The sequence below is a fragment of the Poecilia reticulata genome, chromosome 1, assembly GCF_904066995.2.
Source record: "Poecilia reticulata chromosome 1, P_reticulata-male-v2, whole genome shotgun sequence".
Taxonomy (NCBI): domain Eukaryota; kingdom Metazoa; phylum Chordata; class Actinopteri; order Cyprinodontiformes; family Poeciliidae; genus Poecilia; species Poecilia reticulata.
Window position 1 is genome coordinate 24277650 of NC_088830.1, and position 20885 is coordinate 24298534.

Sequence of the window (20885 nt, forward strand, 5' to 3'; positions counted from 1 at the left end):
ATAAGGCAATAAACAAATTACAGATACAGTTCCTAAAAAAAATATAATACATTTTGGCCCACATGACAGAAAATGTGGAACACCACTGAGTGAAGACGTTTAGCAATAAAAACAGAACAAACCTAAAAATGGTCAAAAACTTTTCTACACCACTGTGATATACTTTCTTCCACATTTTTGTAAAAGAAAAAGACAAGACAACTAGTAACAGACGAGAAAATGTGTATTTTATTAATATAGTCTGAAAGAAGCTCCATAATTCATGGAAACATTGTTTTTTTTTCCAATGCATGTTTTTAACAATCACATTCTATGAGGAGAAAAAAAGAACAACATTAAAAGCCACAACTTTGCATTAAATGTACAGACATTTTTCCGTAATGTTTTTTTTTTGTTTGTTTTTTTTCTTTTTCCCCCAAAGTGAAGAAGAGAAAGGCAAAGGCAAAGTCCCCACATCCCACCCTGACCCTCCCACCTCTCCCTAAAAAACAGACAGCCTTAAAAGTCATGGGCTTTTTTCAGTACAACCCACAGTGCTTTAGCAGAAAGATAAGCGCTCATTGGTTAAGGATTACACAGCATGATGACGCAATGTAACGTTTTGCTTAAACATTAGATAAAGACGGGGTTTTGCGGGGAGGGAGGAGATGAAAGACGAGGAAAAAAAACAAAAAAAAATAACAAAAAGAAAAACCAAACCAATAACCCCAAAACATCAAACCCCGAAGCCCAGAGTCTTGGTTGACCATCACCTGCAGTACATCTGCGGGTGATTGGACTAGTCCCTCCCACTTGTGCATAGATCAGAATCCTTTTACAACCACCTTCATCCCTCCACTTAAAAACCCCCTGTTACATGGGAGGAAACGTCATCTTAGTCACAGGAACAAACATGTTCTACAACAGACAGGAGAGATTACTAAAAGAAGAGGGGGAAATAAAAATGGCTTGCACCATGCTCCCGAAAAAACCGAATGGAAAATAAAAGGTCATGAAAGAAAAAGAAAAATCCATTTTGTAATTTAAAAAAAAACAAACAACTGATCATTGTTCCGATGTAAAGCAATTTCTACTTGGATTTCACATGTAAAGCGCTCCACTTTTCACCCAAAAAAAAAAAAAAAAATTGATTCTCAGTCTTATTTGGTAAACATTTAATTTCTAAAAAACTTTTTTTTTTTTTTCTTTTGTGGTTTGAACTAATAAAACTTTAGTGATTGCTTGGAGTAGAATAGTTGTCAGTTCCTTTAGTTTTTCACCACACTACCATTAAAACGCAGAACTGATGAGGTTTTGGATCTGGAACCCTGGCCTTCCTGAGACAAAAAAAAAAAATCCACATCTTTTCTTTTCTTTTTTTTGTTTGTGTTTTTTTTCTTTTTTCTATCAAGTGTGCAATAAAGTGAGCGAACTGTTGTCGCGGTATTACAGGAAACATCAAATCACAACTCAATACACGTACAGAGAGATAGTCACCAAAAAAGAGAACTTAAACTATTTTCTTTCTTTTTTTTTTTTCTTAAATACGACACAAACACTGATCGATCCCAGAGTTTTGAAGTAGCGTCAAACCTTCGTTCCGCAAGATTTTCATGTCCGTATTTGATGGAAGATTAGCTTCGTCCTTTTGAAGAACATTCCTGTTGTAGAGTCCTGTTTTCTTGAGCTTCAGACAAAATGACATGCTTGTTGTAAACGACAGGTGGCTTTTTGCAAAAACAAAGAAAAGATAGGCACCTCTGAAATGAGTCGTAACAAACTCGCCTCCCATGCTTTTATCCCTTTACATTTCTCTGACAAGTTCACTTCTGGATTACTAGTCCTTCTACAGCTATCTATGGCCACAGTTAGCTTGTTTCCTTCTTCCATTTTTTTTTTTTAAAAGGTTTTATAATTTTTTTTGAACATTTTCCTTTTTGTGTTTTTTGCTACATTTTTTTTTTTACGTAACTGAAACGAAATGGTGCAATACTCCACGATAATCCTCAAATGGGATTATCTCACAATAAAAGCCACTATAAGGTAGATAATTTTTTTACAGATAGAACAGGGAAGGAGCAAAAAGGATCAAAAATAAAAGTCCTTGAGTAAACATGTACACGTGAATTGTCGCCATCGCCCCTTTGCCCTTAGACGCGTTTACCCACGATTAGCCGAGCGAGGGGCAGAAGACACTCAGTGCAACATTAGAAGATAATCAGAATGAATTAGACCAAAAAAAAAAACACAAAACATAACAGAATTGAACATAACAGCAGGCCATGTGCCGAGTACACAGTTTTTAGAGCACACATTCATACAAACATCTGAGATGAGTTTTCTTTCTTTTCCAAATCGGTAACCTAATGCAATACATATCTGATATTCTCTACAAAAAAAAAAGCCCATATATGTACCTGTCAGCTGGACAGAAAAGAAATAAAAATTACTGACTTCACATTGTTATTGGCGCTCCATGATTCAAGTATTTCGTTAAATAACTTTTTTTTTGTAGTTTTGATATGTCTGCGATTTAACAGGGTAAAATATGCAAATTAGCAGGTGCTTCGGGTCGGGCTTTTTAAAAAACATAGGCAAATCACAGACACACACACACAAAGCGTGCTGTGGTACGCCTCCAAAACCAGAACGTGCATATCTAACGTCGCTTTCAATCAATCAAGTATCAGCTTCCACTCGACCCCAAACCTTTTCCTTTCTATCCCTTATTTGCGGGGAGAATACATATTGCTCTTTATCGGCTGTAATAAACCAGGACCTTTCAGGACAACAAAAGTCTCAGAGTTTACGATCCAAGAAGTTTGAAGAGGTGATACCACATGTTGGAATATACATTTATATATATGTGTGTGTGTGTATATATATGCATACAGTTGCGGTTCTTGCATGTATGGTCTCGCCCCCTCCTTCCGTTGCCTCCTGACCAATTAGAGCGCAGGAAATGAGCAGAGTCCTGCCTGTCCTCATCTCCAACAGGGAACGCCTGGTCAACACGCAACGGAAAAGCAACAGAAAACCTGCTAAGGTGACAACTGATGGATTTAGACGACTTAATCCGGTCCTCAGACGCCCCGTTTCCATCGCCGCCCTGGGCAGCTGCCCACATCGAAAACCGCCACTGTGTACATGAATGTGAATACATTAGTTGTGGTATCTAGAGAGGTGAGGAGAGGAGAGGCTCTCGGTGCTGGTGCAGCATGGGAAAAGCCCCGTCGCTGTCGGGGTTCTCCGGTCAGTACGGAACGCTGGGAGCTCCTCGGCTGTCTGAGCTGGGATCAAGGCAGTTATAGAAACAGGCAATAGTGATTTTTGCTTGTGTGCTGCAGGACTCCAAGTCCTGAAAGGTAGCCTTTTCTCTCGTTTCTTAATTTCAAATCATTTTTAAGAGATTTTTTTTTTGTTTGCCATTTTCTTAAGACTGTACCTCTTGAAATGTGCCTCTCTCTTCCTGTAGCTGCAGAGGAAGAGAGAGCGAGGCTGAGGCCCGAAGCCGTCTGTGTGTGTGTGTGTGGAAATGTACAGTTCAGCGGGGGCCCCGCTTTGAGCGGGACACAAACACAAACACGAGATAAATACAGCATCCACAAAACGGCGCCCCGGCCGCTGCGTCCACCCCTTCAGGATGGCGGCGGTGGAGGCTGGCGACCCGGATAAGTTTCAGCTAGAAGTGCAGAGCTTTAACATATCATAGATTTTCTTCTTTTTTTTTCCTTTTTTTTTAATTTTTTTTTAAACCATTTAGATTTTTTAAGCATTTTTTAAGATTTTTATGTCAAACTTCATAAAAATGACGTTAAAATGCAATTTTTTCATTTTTGGTTTTTAAAAAAATATGTACCCGGGATTACCCATCATCAACTGTGCACTGTAGCAAACTGGAGCCCCTAAACTGAGTAAAGATTTTTCTCCTTAGCATGGGGCCTTCCCCGAAAATAAAAACCAACAACAAAAAAAAAAAAACATTTAAAAACTAAACAAACGTCTCAGAGGATGAGGGGGGGGGATGCTGCCACTCTTGTGCTGCTCCTGCCTTCTGCACCCTCTGCAAAAGCTCCTCCAATACAGATAAGAGATACAGTATGACACAGCTAATTCATATTGGCACAATACATTGGCAACTTTCATGTGCACTAATAGCATTTACTGGAGGCGTCAGCTCTAGTTTATTTTATGTTTTTTATATATATTTATATACGGAGAGCTGCGTCTCATACTTGCAAACATCAACTCCCCTACCCTGAGATTCGGCTGGACGGACGTCTTCAGCACGGAGAGAAAAAAAAAAAAAATCGACGGAGGCGGCAGCCGGTTTGACATGTCGACAGGGAGCTCAACGGGGGGAGGGAGAAAAAAAACGTTACTTTTGGCTCCCCTTCCCCCCCTTCCGCCTCTTTTCTAGTATTCTTTTTGCATAGAAATATATAGGAGGGTCAGTTGGTCAGGGGAGAGCTACTGGGTCTGGTTGAGGATGAGGATGAGGAGGAGGTTACAGGGTAGCAGCCGGGCAGAGGGTGAGAAGCAGCAGCTCGGAGCGGCACGCACCTGCATCCCCCGCGTCTGAGATTACCTTAACTTTTACACGTCGAGATTACTACCTGGAAGTACTAACGAATACTGTCGAAAACAAAAAAAGCACGAGCAGTTCAACACAATCATTAACGGTCTGTAGTATTGATCCTCGTTTTGCATTCAATACACAGGATGAGCGTACAGAGGCACCTCCGACCAAAGTGTTTCTGCATATGAACAGTGAAGGGCTAGTTCAGCAGCCAGGTATCGTGTAGACCACTGCATGTAGACTAATCATAAAACAAACACACACACACACATTAAACAAAAACAAAGGTCGTCTCCAAACAATACAAAGTACACTGGCAAAAAATTCCAGGAATATGACTCTTACATCTTCCAGCTAAAGTGATCTTTGTGTAAAAGGACTGAGAGGCAGAGGAGACGGCGGGACGACCCCAACTTCCTGCTCCCGGTTGGAGATGTGTGGCAGAGAGAAAGAGAGAGAGAGAGAGAGAGAGAGAGAGAGAGAGAGAGAGAGAGAGAGAGAGAGCCGTGATTGGCCAGTCTTTGAGGAGCCCAGGAGGAGGTTAGGGTTAGGCACTCAGTGGACACTCACCCCACACACACCCCCCGCATCCCGGATCCACTCCGCTCCTTCTCGACTGACAGCTGGAGTCTCGTGCCTCCGGACCAGAACAAGGCTAATGATTTTGGAGTAACAGTGATATTCACTTTAAAAACCGTTCAGTTTTTTTTTATTTTGTCCCTCTCCCCCCACCATTTCTTCGCCTCAGAGTGAGTCGCGCTTCCCTTCATCCTGCTAACGGAGGAACGGCGGCCGACACGTTTCCATGGAATCGATACAGTACGTAGAGGAGCAGGAGGCTTGCAAAGTTTCTGCTGCTCTCTCTCAGGTTTTTTTTTTTTTTTCGTCTTCTTGATTTATTGGATTGCAGTTGAAGCGATTTGCTCTTCATAAGTGCTATGCTCAAACCCTTTGAATTTATAAAAGTCTCAAGTCTCTTCTCAAGACTCTTTGTACAGTACCAAACGCAAGGAACACTCGTAGGTCTACTGCATTAGGAACCGCCTTCCCACCCTCCACCTCTAATTTGGTATTGTGCCAAGGTAACCAGAAGCATCCAATCCCGCTGCGGTTTCAGTCTGTGTTGGGTGTGGCTGTGGCGAGCAGAGAGGAAGTGTGCATCGTTCTACAGTTCTTTCAGTACAGTTTGCAGCTCCTCTTCCTCCTCCTTCTTTGCTTTAGAGTTTTTGCTTTTATACCCCCAACAGCTTTGCAGGGATTGGAGGCCTGGAAAGGAATCAATTGTTTTTTTTTTCTCAAAAAGTAGTGGGGTGGGAGGGTTTTGAAGTTCCAAAGTCTTTTGCTGAAATCAGCAACAATCATAAAAGAAAATAAAACAAACAAACAAAAAAAAAAACAACCCGGCTCCGTATGGAGCATGGACGGAAGAAAGGTTGATGGTGTATATTGCACAATGTAACTGTCACGTCGAAGTAAAACTGAGGGGTTTCTTTTTCTGTTTGTCCTCTGAAAAAGAAAAAAAAAAGAAAATCGGCAGATCGGCGACAAACGGAGCAAATAAAAAGATTCGACGAAAAGCACCAGTAAGCGACTGGGGTCCAGGCTTCAGGTGATGATTAGATCCAACCGGACGTCACGCGCGCAGCAAGGTTCACGGCTTTAATCTTCTCGCAGCTTATATCTTGTGATAAATGACAACAACAAGAGAGGAAAATAAGAAACGGCAGGGTTTTGCACGTAAAAAGTCTACAGCTTGTGCAAACCCTACGTTTGAGACGAGTTCAAGGATCTGAGCGGATGATTGGTAGTGCCAGTCAGGCGGTCCGGAGCTCTTCGCCGCCTCCTGGACCGCTCGTTGGCTCAGAGGTGAACTGTGCAAGATTTCAGCTAATTCTTCACTTACAAAAAAAAAACACAAAAATAAGAATAAAATCAGGTGGCTTGGGAAGGTCCTGGGCCAGAGAGCACTTAAGGCTAATATTAGTGCTGAGAAACAAACATCCACAAAACAAGTAAAGGTCTTTGAACAACATCATTGGCCATGGATACGCTGGGAATGGTTGGTTTCAGTGTTATTTTGGGAGGATTTTCATTTGTTTGTTCATTTAAAAAAAAAAAGAAAAAAGTCTCAGGTGGCAGCTTTGATTGCTTCTTCTAAAAAACACTTTGCGCAAAATGTTGTGTATACTTCTGGAAAAACTTGAGAGAAAAAAAAAAAACACCTACAAGGGGTTTTTGTTGTGACCATTTCCAGTTTTAGACGCTGAAACTGAAATCCAGTTTGTTTCTGGAAAATACTAAACGGAGACAAAAATAAAAATAAAAATAGATTAATGAAACAGAAAGAGGACCGGGGTAAAGCAGAGGCATCGGGGGTCTGCAGTCTTTGTCAGGGACCCTCAGCTTTCTGATTTACAATTCACAGTTTGAAACAGTTTCACTTGATACTGATTATCGCCACATGATTTGCTTGGGTTTTGCTCTTGCTCATTTCAACCATTTTTTTTTTTCTGTTTTGGACTTTTCTTTCGCTTCTGATCCGATCCCCCACCAGCAAGCTGACACAAGAGGGCGCTGATTGGGTATCGTGGCGTCGCCCACTACATGGACTCTCCGCTCAGCAGATCTCCAGGCAGCAGGGTGTTAATGGGGGTGGGGCTCCCGATCACGCGGGCGTCCTCTCCGTTGGGCGGCCCCCACAGGCTGGAGTACTGGGGGACTCCGCCCCACAGCAGGTCGCTCCCGCTGGCCTTGCTCCCACCGCCGCCGCCGCCACTGCTCCACTGGCCAATCGAGTGGGATTGGGAGGCCCCGCCCATCCGATTTTGATTGCTTCCTGGGTTGGCGTGCCAGCTCGTGGTGGTCGCCCCCAGCGACTGGCCTTGTGCAAAGAAGCGGTTGACGTCCTCCTCCCCGGCGAACTCCGCCAGGATTGTGGTGTTTCCGAGCACACACCTTCCAGCACAAAAAAAACATAAAATTACTAGTGGACATAGAAGCATCAAAAATTATGATGGAGTATTAGGGACACGCTAAGAAAATTAGAAAGATAAAATTCAGAGAATAATGTCACAATATCAGAATTGTAGTATCATGAGAACAAAGTTGTAACATAACGTCTTTAATCTCATATCATTTCAACTTCATTCCTGATTGATTTTGCTGAAATATGCTGCAGTAATGGTTGTTTTGTTTCCTGGAAAACTACAAACAGAATCATTTTTCTTGAGAACTAAATAACTAGAGTGGGGTCTTTTCTTCAATTTCCAAAGTGTGAGCTGTTACAAAATTCACTTGTATGAAAGTGCACCTGATAGCAGCATGACTTCCCTCCCGCTCCTCTTTCATGTGACTGTCACTAATAGAAACATTGACGGCTGGTCAGAATGGAAAAGATGAAGTGCTTCAAACATGGGAAAACACCAAGATGACGGCAACAACATGAGGTCTCACTCAAGACATCCTTATTTTCTTTTCTCTGTTCCAGCAGCTTGACTCATTCAGAAAACATGCAGAGGGAATGGTGAGGCGAGTGAATTTCTCTGTTTTACAGAAGCTTTCAAAAAGCCACTGAACTTTTTCCCCTTTTTGTTCACATGACAACCGCAGACTTTAATGTATTTTTTTGGGTTTTGTTTGACGGAACACCACAACGCAGCACACAATTCTGAACTGTTTTCAAACAAATTATATTCACCCCCTCCTGAGTGAATATTTTGTCAAATCACTTTGTGCTCCAAGTCTTTTGGGGGTTATTCCTCTACCAGCTTCCTAGACATAAGGATATATATATATATATAGTTTTGCAAATTCTTTGAAAAACTCTCAACCTCAGTCAGATTGGGTGGAAAGCATCTATAGAGATCATTTTTCACATCTTGCTGAAGGTTCTCAATGGGATCTAAGTTTGGACTTTGACTGAGCCATTTTAACGTAAATATTCTTAGATGTCTGTATGTTTATGGTCATTATCCTAAACATGTCAGCCTTTAACTGGTTTTCTGTCAGGGTAGAGTTGTGTTTAGCTTACCATCAACTCACAGAATGATGCTGCCACTACCACAGTTTGCTGTGAGGATGATGCTTTAATGTAATGTGAAGCTAGTTTTCTGCCATGGAAAGCATTCTGCCAGCAAAAAAAGTTGGATTTTAATTCTATTTGACCAGAGGATCTTTGCCGTGTGCCCTACAGAAACTGTGGATCCCCTCCCCCCCAGCAGTAGAGCTTTGATAAAGGCCAGATTTATTGAGTGTTGACAGATTCTTCCACCTGAGCAGTGGATCTGCAGCTCCTCTAGAGTTACCATGGAGGTCTTGAACAACTTTCTGATTTATGCTCTCTGACCTCTGAAGGTAAGAGGCTGCACTACATTTCATTTAAGGGTGCGAGAGTAAATGGGCCACAATTATGCAATGTTTTCTGTTGATCTGTAACATGAAATCTCCCAAAACACACCAAATTTCAAAGTTATGACACAAAAAAATGTTCAAGTACTTTAAATTGAGGAAATGTACATCCTCTCTCCAACTGCCTTCCTGTTATCTGAGACAGGCAGCTGTAACAGAGCGGTTCTCAGTGCCCGCCAACGCTGCAGACTGAAGGAAGCTTACATGTGCAGGGACTTCTGGGCCTTGGCGGCCTCGTCCTTGGAGCTGTAGCGCACCACAGCGTTCCCCTGAGTCAGGTTGAGATGGAATGTGATCAGGGGACCGTGCTGCATGCACAGGGTCCTCAGAGTTGAGCCATCGATCTGACACACATAAGAAAACAAAAAACAAACAAAAAAAAGAGGATTTTATTGCAGATATTTCAGTTCGTTTACAGCTCTACCTCAGACAGAGGATGTAAGAGCAGAAACGTACCTGTGGGGTGAGATTCCTCAGCACCAGCCAGCTGCTGGTCCGGTTGGAGCTGTCGGTGCTCCATGTGGTTCCCTCTGCAACAGAAGCACTCAGTTCTTCAACCGCGGCTACTCAGAGAGCATTTTAGTTGAAATTAATTGTTTTTAACATTAAGTATATGAGCAGAATTTTTTTGAAGGCTGCTTAAGGTCAAAGAAACTGTCATATACTTCACTGCGCAGCTCCTCTCACAAAAACAAAAATAAAAGCAGATTATCCTATTTCCTGCATGACACTAGATGTTTTGTGTCACAACAAGGTCACACACATACAGAGATGGTAAACCCCAAAATGTCAGTTTAACAGGGTGTGTTCTGCTGACATTTTGAAAGCGAGTGATGTGAGAACTGCACCTGTGAACACAGCCTCCACATCCTCAGTGGAGGATGAGCTGGATGGGTGTGAAACAGATCAGACAGAACATGATTTATGCTGATATCTCTGCTGAAGAGTTTGAAGGAAATCTGCTGTAACTGAGCTGACTTCTCTTCAGAAGTTGAAGAAAAAACACACCTATGAAGCGTGTAACAGTGAGATAAACACCGAGATTTAACAGCATTATTATTGCTGTGTGCAAATTTACCACAGTTCCTTTACTAATTGTAGTAGTAATATGTAATAACTCCAACCAACACATACAAAATGCTTCTGTATCATATTTTATCTGTCAAGGAAAGTAACTGTAGCTGGAAAGGATTCAGTGAACTGTTTGATTAACTTTTAAAGTATCCACAGCAAAGTATTTAAAGCTCTTATTGTGAAAGTCTGAATGGAGTCGTCGTCTCTTAGTTCATTTGTTAACTAAAAGATACAAATTAGACTAATAGCTTTACTCTGACATTATTCTGGCTTTTTATTTTTTTTACCAAATATAAGCAGACTAAACACCACTACAGTTTTATGCAAATAATAACAATACAATATGTCACTATGGTAACCATTAGTAGTTTGTGAAGATGAAATTATTATTATATTTGACCAGTATCAATATAACACAATTTAGAGCTGTAGACTGCATGAAAAACATCAGAAAATGAATAGAAAGAAAGGAAGACCTCTGTTAGCAAACACTTCATAGTTTAGCATAATTTATATGCTGATCGATGCACGCATGTGATGGGAGTTTAGTGCAAGTGACACTTTGTGCTCACCAGAGGAGTAAGTGGCACTCCAGCCATGAGCCAGTCCCAACGAGCTGCCGCCCCAGGTGGAGGAGGGCTTGGTGTTGGTGAGACCAGGCGGGGGCCGGGACGGGGCCGTGGTGCTGCGCGGGCCCTGAGGAACCTTCCACAACTCATGCGACAGAGAGGCTTGGCTCTGAGCAATGGGCCCCGGGGACCAGGTAGACTTCATTTCAGTCAGTTTGCCTTTACATGGACAGAAGAAAACGGGAAGAAAAGGAGAATAGAGTTAAGCATAAAGGGAAAACCAAGCCAGGTTAGCTGGTACATGTTATGCTTGACATTACATGTATCAAGCATACATGTAATATGCTTGATACATATTACATATATCAAGAATGTAATATGAGCTCAAAAAGCAAAATAAACCTCTCCTAAGGAGATATTAAAAAGTAGAAATGTGTTTGTATTCTAAAAGTTTGAAAAAAAAAAACCCTCTGATTTTTATAAAGTAAATTGTTCATGCAAAATAAAATACATGCATGTGCTGTTTCACTTAAACATACTCAAACTCCAGTAACAAAGATGGAAATCTCACAGGGGGAACTTGCACTTGGTTTCACAGATAGAAAATTTAAAAACAAGTAAGCAAAAAATAAAAAGTGAGAGAAACCCACACATTGTTTTTACACACAGACACAACAGAACACACTAGGTCAGGGTGTGGTGCTGATACAGGGATTGGATGGGTGAGGCCTGCTTTGTGGTTTTTGATCTGCAGCACAGATTGTTCACAATCACGTCAAGGATGTTGTCTGACTTTTTTTTTTTTTTTTACTGGTATAAGTAAGAAAAAACACACAAGTTAGGGTTTGGGAAAGGCTTAGACGTCTACTGGATGAGTACCTGAGCTCTCTCCATCACTGGACAACAGACTGAAAGAGCTAGATAAGTCACTGATTGGCCAATCGCTGCTGGTGGGAGGCAGAGAGCCATTTCCCAGTGGAGAAACTGGGGAAGTGGCTACATTATTGTGGAGATCGTGGTGTTGTGAGCAAAGACAGACAACAGAAACAAGATTTAAAAAAAATAAAGTTAAAACAAAAGAAAATCATTCACGATGCACACGATATGGAGGTCTGAGGCGTAATGGAGGTAACAGAAGGACAGAGTCGCTGATGACTGAGGCTTCGCTCCGTACCTCCGTTCCTGTCCCGCAGAAGGTAGCGGTTGACATCGTGGATGTTTGTGTTGATGGTGGGACCGCTGGGGACGCTGCCAGGAGTCATGTTGGGGTCATTTTCAGGGTCAATATTCTGAAGGCCCTTCCATGGCACACCTGGGCAGAACTCTGAGGAATAACAATCTAGAGATGTCAACTCTGTAATCATTTCAAATTAAAATCCATGACTGCTTTCTCACAAAAATACCCTGTTTTCAATATTAATAAAACATAATTGTTATGTATTACTCATTGCTGAAGGCTAGAAAAACATGTTTTTCAACTTTTTGAAAAGCTCTTATAGTTTTAAGAACTGTAAGGTTTATAGTTCTTAAAAACAAATCAAAATAAGAATCTTTCCAGTTGGTCACATCTATTTTTCTTCAATCATAATTATAAAGTAAATAAAAAATACTGTATTGGTAACCAGGGCAAAAAAAAAAAAAAAACACTAACAGAGGAGGCCGAATTCTGGTTACATCACTGTTTAGCTTTTAAAGAAACAATTTGAAGAAACATCGGTGGAAAGTTCAACAGTTTTTTTTTCTTTGCCTGGAGTTCCTGGAGTATTTCCTGTGAGGTCTGACCTGATGATTCTCTTTTTTTGCATTCTTACAGAGCTAGTAGCATTTATTCACACTGATATTTACAGCCTGGGTAAAGTGGAAATCTTTCGTTTTTATCTGATTTTACAGGTTTTCACCTGGCAACCGGGTCAACGATCAGAGCAGGTCAAAACAAAAACGGCTGTTTTTTGTCGCTCGTAGAGTGACTGCAGAAACATTATGTTCAGTCACGTAAACAAGCTTCCTTTCCTGTGTGCGTGTCAGTGGTGGTTGCTGAGGTTTTGCTACAGGAGTCCAACCTGTTGAAGGCTGGTACGGCCCTGGGCCTCTTCACCACTTTGTGTTCCCCTGCCTCTAAAGAGTTGTGGTTTTGACTGAGGGCCTCAAACGTTGCACACAGTTTGCAGTTCAACTCTGCAGCTGCAGGCTCCACTGGCGACATTTGCCGTGTCATGGACTAACTTGAATTTGCATGTTGTTAAAGGATCCGGATATGAATTAGTTTTGCTTTCGTCAACAGTCACATAATTGATCATCGGCTTTTGTTTCAGAAGCAACTCAAAAATGTAACTGAAAAAATAAAAAATAAAAATCTAAGTCATCATCACAAAGTTTTAAAATGTGTGTGCGCTCCTCACCTGGAGGCCAGTTAATGTTGGCCCCATTTGAGATCTTTTCATTGGGGCTCTTGCCTTGGCCCCAGTTGTCAGGAGGCACCAGGGGGCTGCTGGGTGACTCTGAGTTAGAGATTAGATTGTAAGGGCTGTACGAGTCCTCCAGCTGGGGGGGCTTCCCTGGGGGTCCAAGGGTAGAGGCAGCAGATATGGCACCTGAAAGGAAAGTACGTACAGACGAAGACACGTTTTTAGACTCATTAAATTCACAAAACTCAGTGAAATGACCACATCTAAAAGTAAAAATTTAAGTTTCTTCTAATCTACATATCTTTTGTATCAGAGAGATGCACAATAGTGTACACATATTGCAATCTGCAAGACTGTTATACAACTGAGGCAATAATAGTGCAAAACGATTTCAAATAGGAAATTCCTTAAGATTATTGAAATTTTCAGTAGTTTGTTGCTCTAAATTGCAGAAGACTGTGCAGCAAACTATGTAAGCATTTAAACATGTCTGAATATAATCAGAAAATAAACATAAATATCAATACCCATTAAAAATTTTCACATTTTGCCACATTATAGCAAAATCATCAATGCATTTAATTAGAATTTGAACTGACTCTAGAAGGCTCAGTCAAAGTCCAGAGCAACATCCAATCATGTCCCTGAAGCAAGACTTGAAAAGAAATATTCATAGATTTGTACAATCTTATGCTTTTATTTCATATCAGAACTCTGTCCTATATTGTGTTGGTGTTTCCATGTATTTAAAGCAGCAAGTAAATTGCTTTTCCCATCATTCTGAAACATACCATGCTTATTATTAAAGTTATTCTCCAAATTTGAAGAGTTGCCAGTGAGGTTGTCCATGGAGTTGGTGTGTGTCCACTGGGACAAGCGAGACTGGGGCTGGGGGGGCTCCTTCAGGGACAGACCCCCAACGTCCATGCCATTTACATTCATGTTTGGATTCAGTCCAGCTGCAGAGAAAACACAAGTGACTTTAAAATTATATTATTATGCATGACAGCATGACTCTTTGCACAAACATCAGTGCATAAAACTATGTTTTAGCTCAAAGCAAGTTGACAACAGCTTGATCATGTTTTTTTTCTTAATAGGTTTATTAGTCATTGAACTTTTAATTTTTTATTGTAACAGTTTTTTTTTTAATTAGTAAAAAAAAATTAAAATCTGACTTCAACACTGCGTTGTTCTCAATAAGAACTCACAAAGAGGGTAGGTGCTATAGGCATTGGGCGAAGATGGAGGCTCTTTGGTGTGCAGTGTGTCAGCGAGGCCTGGAGCCTGGTGTGGGCCTGCGAAAGGGTCCAGGGTTGATTTTCCAGAGCCAGGAACTCCAGCAGGGCCACCAGAGGGGTGCAGACCGGTGGATGAAGAGGACGAGGAGGAATGCGAGGGAAGCTGCTGCTGTTTCATCAGCAGCGCCTGGTACAGCTGACGCTGGTGCTGCTGGATCTGCTGCTGCATGTTGGTGATTGTACGTGCAACCTGGAGAAAAGACAATATCGAACGATACATAAGAACACAAGAGTTTGCTGCAGAAAGAGTACAAAAGAAATGCAAAGTCAGGGTGGTGGGTGTGTCACTATGGAAACAATTTTAGGGAGACATTACTATGGTTTCGGTAATTTAAGACCCGCACTATAAAAAATAGTTAAAAACTACTGAGTAGTTTCTTCGAGCAGTGGAGAAGCTCCAGTAGTTGGTACTTAATAGATTGTGTTGAGACAAAGAATATTTCCTTTTTGCCATTAGAGCAACATGTGACATTTGAAGTTGTGTCATAGCCATGGGAGACACAACCTCCATAAAGTCACACAACACAATGAGTTATGAAATATTGTTTTTCTGTGAGAATGCACATGTTGACTCACTTGCTGCTCCTGTTGCCTAATGGGGCCGGACACATTGCGTTGCGCCTGCATCATCTGCTGCTGGATTTGTAAACGCTGGTATGCCTGAATGGAAAGAAAAAAATAAGTAAAAGAAAAGAAAACAATGCAAGGAAGGCTCAAATCATGCCTGAATAATCAAATCTTTGTTCTTAACACAATAATTCATCTTTTTATTGTTTTTGTTAAGGGTTAATGGAATCTAATGCTGCTGTCATATATTCTGGAGTCCCACAGGGATGTAATTTGAGACCAGTTTGATTTCATTAAAGTCCTATGTCTTATGCATGCAACTATGTTGGGGAAAATATATTACAAAATAAAGAGTTTCTGCCATTTAGTTCTATATTCAGACATTTCCAACTTCTCTCTTTGTCACTTTTTAGTCACTGTTTTAGTAAAAACGTGATATTTAAATCAGATTAATTTAGTGCTTTTCTTAAAACCATTTTCTTCCTCTTTCCTTGACAATACTTTGATTCAACCACATATATTCTGTGGCTTTAGATATTAATTAATCAATTATAGAACTTGTAATTAATCACAACGACTATGTTAAATGTCTTTTAACTACAAATATTGCAACACATACATGTTTCCTGTGTGTTGTGATAGGTAAAAATATAGACATGAAGAGTTATACTTGGTTTGTTTCAACTAAAATATCTGAAATGATTATTTGAGAATATAAAATGTAGCTCATTAGATGTGCTTATTATATGTAGCTTGTTCATCAATAACATAAATTGCAACTGTGCATAGGCCATCATACATTCTCTGTTCAGTTGTTATATATAAAATTCTTTATATAATCATAGACAGGAAATGACTTGCTCTGTTATCTGTGTCTAGCTCTTTGTTATGAGTTCTTTCCAAATATACATTTTATATGTATTGCATTACATTCAGCTTCCTTTTTTAAGTGGGCACTGATTATGCTCGCATGCATTTTTTTTCTCTGTGTATTTTTAATATGGTAATGGTATTAGTGGTTTTATCAACCACTGGCGTTTCATTTTAACCTCGACAGTATTTTTACTCTTATAAATTGCGATAAATAGATTTTTGTACATCCGTGTACCAGCTGTGCTTTAAATGCAACGAATGAAATGAAACAGAAGCCTTACCATTTGCAGTTGCTGAAGTTGGTACAACAGGGTCATTTGTTGAGGGTTTATTGGTGAGGTTAAAAGTGCAGGGTTAAGACCAATGTTTTTTGCTGCAAACTGCAAGAGTTGTGCTTGGACCTGACAGGAGCAGAGGGATGAGGAAGAACGAGAGGAAAAAAAGAGCTTTAAAAATGGCAACAGCAAGACACAACAGCTCCATCTAGTGGGAGAATCAAACTAATACATCAGTTTTTAGAATCTTGGGAATGTAACGGTCTGTTCTCCCAAAATAAAATTATTATGTTAAATGTCATGTGTCTACCTGAGGGGAGAGAAACTGAGGCACTTGAGCACGTAGACTAGGCTGGGAGGAGCTGAGAGGTGGCACTGGTGGCTGAGGAGGCTGCTGCTGCTGCTGCTGCTGCATGGCCCGGGTTTGTGCTGCTCCATTACCGCCAAACATTCCACTGGGTATCTGAAAGTACAGCAGATGACAACCCAGGGACATTCGGTTAGATTTCACTTACACAAGTATTTAATGAAGCACAAACAAAAGCAACAGAAATTGACGAAAATGCTGAACCGGTCAACACATCCATTTATAACAATAATTTTAAAAGCGTTGAAAGGAAGAAGGAAGAAAAACAACTGACAATAAAGGTGCTGCCAATGTTGTGAGCAACATACCTTTAAGAATATTTGAATCAAAGAATAAAATAAATACAGAAAACTAAAATATATCCAAGAACAAAGATGGTAAACTGTAATGAGATCTGAGCATATCTGATCATTTTGAGCAAACAAGCAAAAAAAATAAAAAAATAGAAAATGGTCAGTAAAACTGTCTGGTCTTTATAGGACTCTTTAGACCAGTGTTTCTCAACCTTTTTCGGGCCAGCGCCCCCCTAGCCCTAATCCAGGTCCCTCGCCACCCCCCACCAAAGAATTTGTAGGTTACTTTGCACTGACAATTATTAATGTTACTATCATTATTGTAGATGTTTTGAATCGGCTCACCGATTATGTTTCCCGTACACTTCGTGCCCCTTACACTCCTTCACCTCGCGCACATAACAGGGTAAATGTAGCGAGTTTTGCCCTAAACGTATCGGCGTCTGGAGGAGGGGGGGGGGGAGGCGAGCGTATGTTTCTACGCTCCTTCGTGGGGGGCGCCGATTTATGTTTTCGCATCCACCTGAATAATGTGTAGTTGCGCCCCTGCCCATGGCACTTCAACAATATTATTTTACCTTTTATCTGGAAATAGTGTCTGTTTATTCTTGCCATACAGTCCTCTGTATTAATTATTGCTCTAAAGGTCTTGCCATACCAGTTTATTCCTCCGTATTTACTTTAGTTTCTTAGTTTATTCTTGCATTTTGTTCTTCATTCATTTCCATTTAGTTTTATTTGATTAGTTTTATCCTCTCGGTTTATTGCTATGTTCACTTTAGTTTCTGTCCTGTTGCTAAATTTAATTTATCGTTTATTGACCATCAGTAATTTTCACTCATCACCTGCTGCGCCTCCTAATCGTCATGTGTTTCACATCACGTGTTGATTTTTCACTGTTCAGCGTCGGATTCTCTGTTTTTATGCCATAATTCACATCTAGTTTGTCGTTCCGTTTTATGTCAGGCTTCTCCTGTTTCAGAATTTTGTGCAATGTGTGCGTCGTTTTTTTTTTTTTTAAGCCCCTAAGGTGCAGGGCGGTCGGGAAACATCGATGGGGAAAAGGCAGACTGACATAAACCTTTTAAAACATCGGAAACAATTTCGGTATTCTGATTATTGAAATTTTAAAGTGCTGTGTTGTTCTATCAACCCTGTTTCATACCGGACCACTTACAGCACCGGTGTTAACGCTATAAAATGAACGCTCTCTATCAAGGTATCACCCATGGAGGGATTTCTTTATTTAAATGGGTTCATTTTTCAGAGGGATACAAAGTGAGGGGATCGTGATTTTAGTAATTACATGTTTAAGAGCGATTTTCTGTTATCCTTCCATGGAAGCGGGCAGCTTTCAAACGGAAGTAAAACACTTTTTAATATAAATTGCTGCTTTGACATGATCACGGAACTGCCAAAACATATGTAGCCTACATAAATACCAGACAAAGTGAATCACAGCAGCGTCATCAGCAGGTGTAACGCTGAACTGATGTGGAGCGGAGCTGCGCCATGAAGCTACAAACACTGAATAGAAGAGCTGTCGTCGATACAGCTGCAGCCAAGCATGATTTAATGTTACACAATAAATTTTTACCAAGTTGCTCAAAGTCTAAACTGGTATTGTTGTGGATTTAAGGTGTAAAGTTTACCTTCGACCAAACGCCCCCCAAAGACATCCCAGCGCCCCCCTTTTGTAAAAATGTCCGCCAGCACCCCCTGCCGTCCTCTGAACGCCCCCTGGGGGGCGGTACCGCCCACGTTGAGAACCGCTACTTTAGATTATTCATTGAATTGAGTGAATGCATTTAAAGTCAATGAAGAGTTTATGAAACACACTCAAAAGCTTGGAAAACTAATATTTATAATTTATATGCAAATATAAAGACTAAAGATATGCATTTTTTGCATTCAACGACAATTTTGTATTGATACAAATGCTCAGGAAAACTATTGGTAACCTTTAACTAGTCACAAGAGTATGCAGTTTTTCACTATTCTAAACCCAACACAAAATAAAAATAACCTTTTTTGTTCTGATGCAACACTGATATCTGATTATATTGTAGTACATAAAAGCCATTAAGTACAGCTTGTAATATGCAGGTGTTTTATTTTCTCTTCTTATCTATTTGGAAACAGTGCTCTTCATTGTATAGTGAAACAGAAAATGCTTCCTTCTAATGTACCTGTCTGTTGTTCAAGTTTTGCATGGCCAGCCCCGGATTGCCCTGTCCCAAACCCTGCCCAGGAAGGCTACCGTTGGCCAGGGGGAGCTTCAGGCTGGGGGAAGGCAAAAATGGTGATGGGGGAGCGTCATCTGACAGGACGCCATCCTGGAGAACAAACAAACCCACGACCGATCAGAAAGGAGAAAGCGACAACAACAAAATAAAACTTTTTCTCATAACTTCTGTGTTAAGACTGCTCAGGTAATTGTTTTCTCACCTTGTCAAGAAATGTGTTGCGGTCAGAGGGGTCTTTGGAGAGAGCGGAGGGCCGACACACTAGGGTCTTGTTCATGCCACTGCTGTAGTCAGACATCCCCAAGCCCCGCTTGTCCAGGTCTGTCTTCTTCTCCAAGAGAGCAGCTGCAAGGAGACAGAAGAATGGTGGGAGGCAGCAAGGGTTAAAATCAGTTTCTCAACATAAATCATTGGCAGTATTTAGCAGTTTTTAATTTACCTAAAACGAAGAAAGTGTATAATTTTGACACAATAAAGAAAATTATTCTAAACTTACTCATGGCTTGGTCAAGGTTCATGTTGTTGCTCTTCAAAGCCTCCTCAGCAGGGTCTCTCTGTAATACGAGAAGAATATGACGTATTTTCTAATCAAAAGCCTGTTTTTCCCGACTAATTCAAAAGCAAAATAAAACAAATAATAAATAAAAAAAACCTGCATAGGAATGCAGCGATGCAACTGCATGTACTTCTTTTTGAGGGGGGGGGATCAAAATAACTACTTCTACCTCAGAATTTGCAGGATCTTTAGTTTCTTTAAACAATGCATTCATACCGGAAAGCCCATGTCAGTGAGCTGTTTAATCAGACGGTTCATGATCCAAGCCTCATCTTGCTTGCTGCCGATCTTCCCCTGTGAAATACCAGCAAAATACCCGTCAATGCATTTCCACCCACGCTTCCATCAGTAGAACAACAAGCACAACACAGAAGTGTCTCTGTGTTTCACATAGACGTGAAGGCTGTTCTCTGACCTTGCTTGGACACTTTTTGGGTCCGTTGCCCCAGGTATTACATGAGGAGCCGCTGTCCTGCGATGTGGGACTGTTCCATACGTCCCCATCCTCAGTGTCCCATTGGCTGGTAGACATGCTCATTTCTTCTCCATTTCCCCAGCTATCTTGCATAGGTTTGGGGCCTAAAAACATGCATTGAATGTATAAATGAACTATAATAACAACAACAGCAACAGCAACAATAAAAACCCTTAAGATTCTCATTTTTCATGAATCTCATATTAACATGATTCGTTCGCGTTAAAAAAAAGATGTCAAGCAGGTTATTCTTAGTCGGACCACTAGGTGCCACTGTTGCCATTTGCCATCTTTACCTTTTCCCAGCAACCCTTCAATAATTTCAAACACTTTCACCCAGCAGTAAAAACAACCACAACCTATTGATGCGTGGAATTGCTTTAATCTTAGCAACACACCACTCAAGGAACATCAACAAACACCTTCTGACTACAATTTTAAATCCCTGAAGTAAAAAACACATGCATACACTTTTTGAGTGTCATCCTGAAGACTAAATCTCCAGCAAATTGCCAGGTTACATATACAGCAAAGTTTAGAATATATAACATTAGTCAAAAGCAAAATGTTTGTCAAACAGGTTACCTGATTTGCAAGGTGCAGAACCTGTGTGTCCATTTGACCTGACGTAAGGGCCAGGTGGCTCATGGCCACCGTCTCCCCATCCTCCAACACTACCTGGGGGTTTCCCCCAAGCAGATGTACCATTGTCAACTGCTGAAGTTGGAGCTGCTGGCTCTCCCCACGCAGGCTCCGGCTTGGGCTGGACACTGGGAAGCTCTCCCCAACCTGGAAGAAATGTACATTAATTTAGAAAAAGAAAACACAGCTAAAAAGAGAAGTCTTGGCTCACGTCTTGTCTCATCACTGTACATAAGATCTTATTTCTGGTAACCAAAACAAGGGTTCTACTTCTCTA

General features: G+C 40.9%; 1 protein-coding gene across 2 annotated transcripts in view; it reads right to left on the reverse strand.

Moving 5' to 3' along the window:
- Nucleotides 1-205: 205 nt before the first annotated feature.
- Nucleotides 206-20885, reverse strand: part of tnrc6c2 (trinucleotide repeat containing adaptor 6C2) — a 58224-nt gene continuing 37544 nt past the window's right edge. For both annotated transcript variants that reach the window (XM_008414836.2, XM_008414846.2), the window contains 17 exons: nt 20552-20755; nt 19907-20070; nt 19708-19785; nt 19432-19489; nt 19138-19280; nt 18879-19025; nt 16340-16492; nt 16036-16155; nt 14891-14974; nt 14225-14504; nt 13805-13972; nt 13008-13199; nt 11783-11932; nt 10612-10827; nt 9422-9495; nt 9170-9309; nt 206-7513 (listed from right to left, as the gene is read on the reverse strand). In XM_008414836.2, coding sequence (XP_008413058.1) covers nt 7159-7513; nt 9170-9309; nt 9422-9495; nt 10612-10827; nt 11783-11932; nt 13008-13199; nt 13805-13972; nt 14225-14504; nt 14891-14974; nt 16036-16155; nt 16340-16492; nt 18879-19025; nt 19138-19280; nt 19432-19489; nt 19708-19785; nt 19907-20070; nt 20552-20755 — 2726 coding nt within the window. In that variant the 3' untranslated portion in view covers nt 206-7158. The remainder of the gene's footprint in view (nt 7514-9169; nt 9310-9421; nt 9496-10611; nt 10828-11782; nt 11933-13007; nt 13200-13804; nt 13973-14224; nt 14505-14890; nt 14975-16035; nt 16156-16339; nt 16493-18878; nt 19026-19137; nt 19281-19431; nt 19490-19707; nt 19786-19906; nt 20071-20551; nt 20756-20885) is intronic.